Source organism: Sinocyclocheilus rhinocerous, unplaced genomic scaffold (genome assembly GCF_001515625.1).
Source record: "Sinocyclocheilus rhinocerous isolate Xijiao unplaced genomic scaffold, SAMN03320098_v1.1 scaffold3169, whole genome shotgun sequence".
NCBI classification, from domain to species: Eukaryota; Metazoa; Chordata; class Actinopteri; order Cypriniformes; family Cyprinidae; genus Sinocyclocheilus; species Sinocyclocheilus rhinocerous.
The window spans coordinates 124,924-131,098 of record NW_015659920.1 but is presented as its reverse complement, the minus strand read 5'-3'; the positions used below and the strand labels follow the sequence as shown (position 1 = coordinate 131,098).

At 31.8% G+C, this 6,175-nt stretch overlaps 1 protein-coding gene across 1 annotated transcript in view; it reads right to left on the bottom strand.

Annotated features, from left to right (window-relative positions):
• LOC107724376 (receptor-type tyrosine-protein phosphatase epsilon-like) overlaps positions 1 to 6,175 on the bottom strand; it is an 18,961-nt gene that overhangs the window by 7,200 nt on the left and 5,586 nt on the right. Inside the window, exons 4-9 of the mRNA XM_016533285.1 lie at positions 4,812 to 4,902; positions 4,513 to 4,589; positions 4,225 to 4,261; positions 4,010 to 4,107; positions 952 to 1,071; positions 628 to 791 (exon numbers count right to left, since the gene is read on the bottom strand). Of these exons, the coding sequence (XP_016388771.1) occupies positions 628 to 791; positions 952 to 1,071; positions 4,010 to 4,107; positions 4,225 to 4,261; positions 4,513 to 4,589; positions 4,812 to 4,902 (587 nt within the window). The remainder of the gene's footprint in view (positions 1 to 627; positions 792 to 951; positions 1,072 to 4,009; positions 4,108 to 4,224; positions 4,262 to 4,512; positions 4,590 to 4,811; positions 4,903 to 6,175) is intronic.

The window sequence follows — 6,175 nt, the reverse complement described above, 5'->3', positions numbered from 1 at the left end:
AATGTTTTAAAAAAATATTTAATTATAAATTCTATTATATATTATTATATAGTTTCTATTGTTTTGCCACTGCTTTGAGTACTAGTATTAAAGTACTACTATCTAAAAGCAATACTAAGTACTACTAACATTAATATTAGTAATAGTACTACAAATAGTAGTATAATTAGGTAAATGATATATATGATTAATACCGACTTTCATTAACAAGTCATTGAATATTATGTTAATTAATAAATCAGTATTGTACTGTACATTTACACATGAACATCTGTGAAAATAAGATATCGGAAAATGTCACGTCATTTTCAATGTTGAACTTTATAATAATTTTTTTTTAATTACTAATATAGTAATGTAATAATGCCTATTAATTAAAGTTCAAAACACAAATAAAAGGAATAAAATAGTGACATTAAAGTTTTGAGCTAATCATTATAATATAGAGACAACAACATAAGGTCAACACATCATCTTCGCATGAAGATCTTGAGACCAAAACGTGTCACACTTCACATTTAAATGATCAGACTTCACACCAGACGTGTCGTTCTCCACAGCTCAAGTTCTAGCCTGATATTCTGGTCTACGTTAAGGGTACAACAGTCACGCTGAAACACAACCCACCTGCAGTGCACCACGATGGGCCCGGCGTACGACGGGTTCACCTGCTTCACCTTCTTCAGGAACTTGAGCATGCCGATGGGAGAGAAGGGAACGCCGAAGTCAGGCCAGCTGGTGAAGTGAAGCTGCGTGACCAGACGGGGTGTTTTAGTGCCGTCGCTGGCCTGCTGCGGTGGACACAGAGACGGGTGAGAGTGTGTTGATACAGGAAAAAAACACACATATACACGCACTTGAAAATAGCAGAGAAAATCCCCTACAGAATCATATGCATATAACAGCAGGAGACATCCTATCTGCAGCTTGCATGAGTGTGTTCAGACTTACATATTGCACACAGAATTTGCGTATGGTGTAGTCCACCAGTGCTGTAAAGTCTTCCACAGCAACACGCACGTTACCGTACGTCCAGCATCCCTGATCAGGCCAATACTGATGACACTTATCCTACAGAGACAAACACAGCACATTTATACTACAAGTTACCATTAGTTTATTTTGTATCTTACATCTTATTTATTTATTATTATAATTTTTTTTTATTGCAGCTAACCTGCAACTGCAAAAATTTAGCTGCTAATAGTTTTCTTTGTTTTAGTTTATTTCTTGCTTTCTTTTTAAATTGTATTAATATTACATTTATATTTTCTTGCTTGCATTGAATAAATGTAATTATAAATAATTACATAAAAAGCTACCATTATTTTAGTTTACTTCTTAATTAATTTTTATCTATTTTGTATGTTTTTCTCACTTGTATACAAAATAAAATAAAATAAAACAAAATAAAATAAAATAAAATAAAATAAAATAAAATAAAATAAAATAAAATAAAATAAAATAAAATAAAATAAAATAAAATAAAATAAAATAAAATAAAATAAAATAAAATAAAATAAAATAAAATAAAATAAAATAAAATAAAATAAAATAAAATAAAATAAAATAAAATAAAATAAAATAAAATAAAATAAAATAAAATAAAATAAAATAAAATAAAATAAAATAAAATAAAATAAAATAAAATAAAATAAAAATCAAGCTAAATACAGCCAACCTGCTTTGCTTTGGTAGCAGAAAATATAGCTGCTAGTATAGTTACCATTATTTTAGTGTATTTCTTAATTTCTTTTGTAATTTTATTAATATTTAGAAAAAAAATGTCCTTGTATTAAATAAGCATACTTAAAATAGTTACAATTATTTGACTTTATTTCTTACTTTCTTTTTAAAAATTGTATTACTGTTAAAATAAATGTTTTTTTGTACTTGGTATAAATGAATGAATGAATGCTGCTATTATTTTTGTGTATTTCTTAATATTTTTTTAATATTTTAATATTACCAAGTAAAAAAATTACTTAATAAAAAATACAAATAGTAATGCTTTAATGGTAAAAATATTGCTGCTAATATTGCTTTCAAATACAAAAATGATTACTATTGATTGATATTGACATATTAATAAGTGAACATACATATTGTTTAATACGTAACATTCAAACATGAAAATCATCTGAAAAGGCAATAAATAATACACTATTTGAATGTACATCAATATAGTGTAATCAATATAATATATAAATGTAACAATGTCTGTTAATGCAATTAATAAAAGCTACATAGTGCTGAGAAAACAGAAAGACATGAACATCATCTGCTAATCATTATAAAACAGAAAACACGATACAAGGTCAAAACATGATGTTCTGTAGATAAACATAAATGCATTGCATCTCAATCCTGTAGAGTAAATCAGTCCAACACTGGCACTGAGCAGCTGTAAGTGCATTAGAGTAGTAAAGGTGACTTCTAAGACACCGTGATGCTAATCTGAGCTCTTAAAAACAGTCTGTCTGTCAATCAGCATTATCCAGCCCGAGAGCGCAGGATAAATCTCTCATAATGAGAGTTTGTGACTAATTAGGTTAAGGCCAGAGAGAGCTTTATCAGCCATTATGAAAATCATCGATTCCAAGCCCAGAGACCCAAAGCTGATTTTAATCTCCTCTCCGTTCTGTGTCTTATTGATTCGTCTTTCTAGAGACGCTCACAGCCGTGATGGAGAGGAGAGACAGAGGAGTCCTGTGACATCTGAACATCAGAGACGATCGAAACGGAGACACTTGTGGCTTATTACTGAAGATGATCAACAAATCAGGTTTATAGAAAGGCACTGAAGTGAAATCAAATATAATTTAGTGGCTCTGTAGTCATTTTATTTGCATTCTGATGCTTTTTTAAGCTATATGGAGTAAGAATGAAAGGCTGTGCAATGTTGTGCACTTTGGTTTGAAGGGAACACTTTGGGTAAAAGCATCAAGCAAATGCATATATGTAATATAATGTTAATGTATTGCTACGATAAGCAGTAAGAGGCTTTGTTTAAATTTCAAAATTACATTTATTTTTTATACAAGTGAGAATTTTAAAATGAATTACATTTTACATTTTAAATTAAATTAATACAATTTTACATTTAATGTAGCTTTCAGAAATCTGATTTATTTAACCCTCCTGTTGTGTTGTGGGTCAATTTGACTCAAACTCGATTTTCAAACTACTCGAAATACTGGTTTATTTAAAAAAACTATTTCTTCTTGAAATTTGGTGAATATTTCTCATTTAGGGCCATGAATGTGCACGCAAAATTTCCACACATAGATGTGTCTTACTGACGCTCATTGGTTTCCATGCAATTTCCCAAAAAATCAGAGTCAGGTAAAAAAAACAAAAATTGTTATTGGAGGTTGTCAAACACTAAAATATGAAATACTTGAGAGCTTTTCAAGATGAAAATAAGACTCATCTTCTAAATCATCCAAGGAAAAGTCACTCTTTCTTTATCTAGATGAGCTTGTCAGTGGTTGTTTTTGGTTGCTAATGTTTTGGATCTCAATTACTAGACTGATTCAGCACTGAAAAAAAAAGTGTGAGAAACCTATTTTACCCTTGCAAGGGTTTGAGAACCCAAAGGAAGTACAAATAGCAAGAAACACTACTACTACTAAACAAATAATGAAAGATACTATTTATACTTGTAGTTATTTGAAACTCAGTGTGCAAAAAAAAATTGTGCAGCTAATTTTGAACATAAAAATGTCCAATTGAACCATAACACAACAGAAATAATCAAATTAAAAGGGAATTATTACATTCCTCACATATTTTAGTCTGATAAGCTACAATAGAAGTTTTCCGTTTTTATATGAATCTTTAAATTGCATGAAAACCAATATGGGTCAATTTGACCCTCAACACAGAAGTTGTACCCAGATTTTGAACACAACAGGAAGGTTTAAGATCATCTCCTATACACCAATATTTAGCAGACCCCATGACCAACACAAGGAAACACACCAGAAATCCAAAAAAGGACACATACCTCTTTTCTCTCTTTCAGATTCGTTAGCATTACAATAGTAGCTGATTTCTGTTCCCATATCATTCTCCAGAAGTCTGCAACCGTGTCCTGTTTCGGACCTGAAACACAGAGGTCATTCTATCGAGTTTAATTATGTCTGCTTATATAGCTACTGAAACTGTTGTCATTCATGTGACTGCTCACTAAATCTTATTTTTACATTCAGATGCACTCACCTTGTGTTGCAATGAACTTATTCTTATCTGTATAACCCTGGGAAGAAAGAAGCACTAGCTTATGAAACCAACATTTAAATGCAAACGGGTGCAAATATCTTGCTTCACTAATTTGCTAAATGATGCAAAGCATTACAACAAAACATATGGTTTTGTTTCTCAATGTTTTACATTAACATGCTCCAGAACTATATTTTGAATAAGTTCATATGAATAAGTAAATGCATGTTTGAACATTGATGCATTGGATTTTCACAGTGCATTTCTACAGCATTACAAACCACTTACATCGATATAAGAAGCATTGCTATAATCTGAACATGGGACTCCATCGATCGGTGTTAAAATCACTCTGGAATGGTCATCTGGATAACAGGAAAGACGAAAAATGATGTTTATTTCTAAAAATAGACGTATTTGATTGCTCTTCCTCACACCCTCATAGAAAGTGTCTACAAGACAAAAGCTATATATATATATATATATATATATACTTTTTTTGTTTTTTTTGTGAGTTTTGTCTCAAGCCTTTGACAAAACATCAGCTAGAAGAAGAAAAGATGAAGAGAATGATAGAGAATTCTTACATGGTAAGATGTTTGGATATCTGTTCTTCTCCTTGTTTTCATCTTTATTGGCCTCTTCACATGTTCCTTGAGTCGAACCCCCTGGTAATGACTGTCAACGATACAAATTAAACATAAGCACATCTGATCTTGGATGCCAAATCGAATAAACCTTTATTTGGATTTGACACAGTATAACAGATGCTGTAACCTTTCTGCTTAATTAAAAGTATTTTGTACATTAAATTCAACTGACACTCATTGCAAACTGTGCGTACTCTTGTCTGTAGATCACGCACCTGAGACATTATTTGATTTCATTTAATTTTAATGCACTTGAATTGTTCCCTAACACATTAATTCCTACAGAATTGTGTATGCGAGCAAAACTGATCATGCTGTTCAAATTCCCACCAAACCTGGTGTTATTGCCTAAATGAATGATATTACTGGCACTTTATTCCTGTATGTATAGGCTATTGTTTAACCAGCAGATCCGCTTCCATTCCGACGTAAATAGTTTAAGTGGCCATTAAGATTGTTGAGCATAAACATGGTTTCCATGGGACAGAAAATTCACATGGTTCAGTCAGTGTGTGTTCCTGAATCACGGGCCTGTGAGAGGAGCGAATCTTGAATCATGCGTCTAAAGCAGGAGAGAGGGGCTTTCTCGACTGACTCAATGCCTGATGACTCCTCAACATCTCAATTCCAGTCATTCTCAGTGGGAAATGCGAGCAGTTGAGCTGTCAGCGAATGTGGAAGGATATCTGCTGATCCATATGAATGCGTGTTTCTGCCAGTTAATAACAGCACCATATTGCACCATCAGCTTCTGCCACTAAACACACAGAAAAACCAGAACGACTGCTGAACTTTCAGCAGCATGAGTGATGTAATCAGCGTAAACAACTATTGTCGCAATTTTAAGATCATCGTGATTCGTGATTTCATGAAAAATCAAGTAACTGATACTAATACCAGTGTAATTTCATGAATCTTAAATTAAAATCAATTTGGTAACATTTTATTTTAAGGACCAATTCTCACTATTAACTAGCATGCATACTACCAGCATACTGGCTGTTTATTAGTACTAATAAAGCACATATGTGACCCTGGACCACAAAACCAGTCTTAAGTCGCTGGGGTATATTTGTAGCAATAGCCAAAAATACATTGTATGGGTCAAAATTATAGATTTTTCTTTTATGCTAAAAATCATTAGCATATTAAGTAAAGATCATGTTCCATGAAGATATTTTGTAAATTTCCTACCGTAAATAAATAAAAACTTCATTTTTGATTAGTAATATGCATTGCCAAGAACTTAATTTGGACAACTTTAAAAGCGATTTTCTCAATATTTTGATTTTTTTTGCACC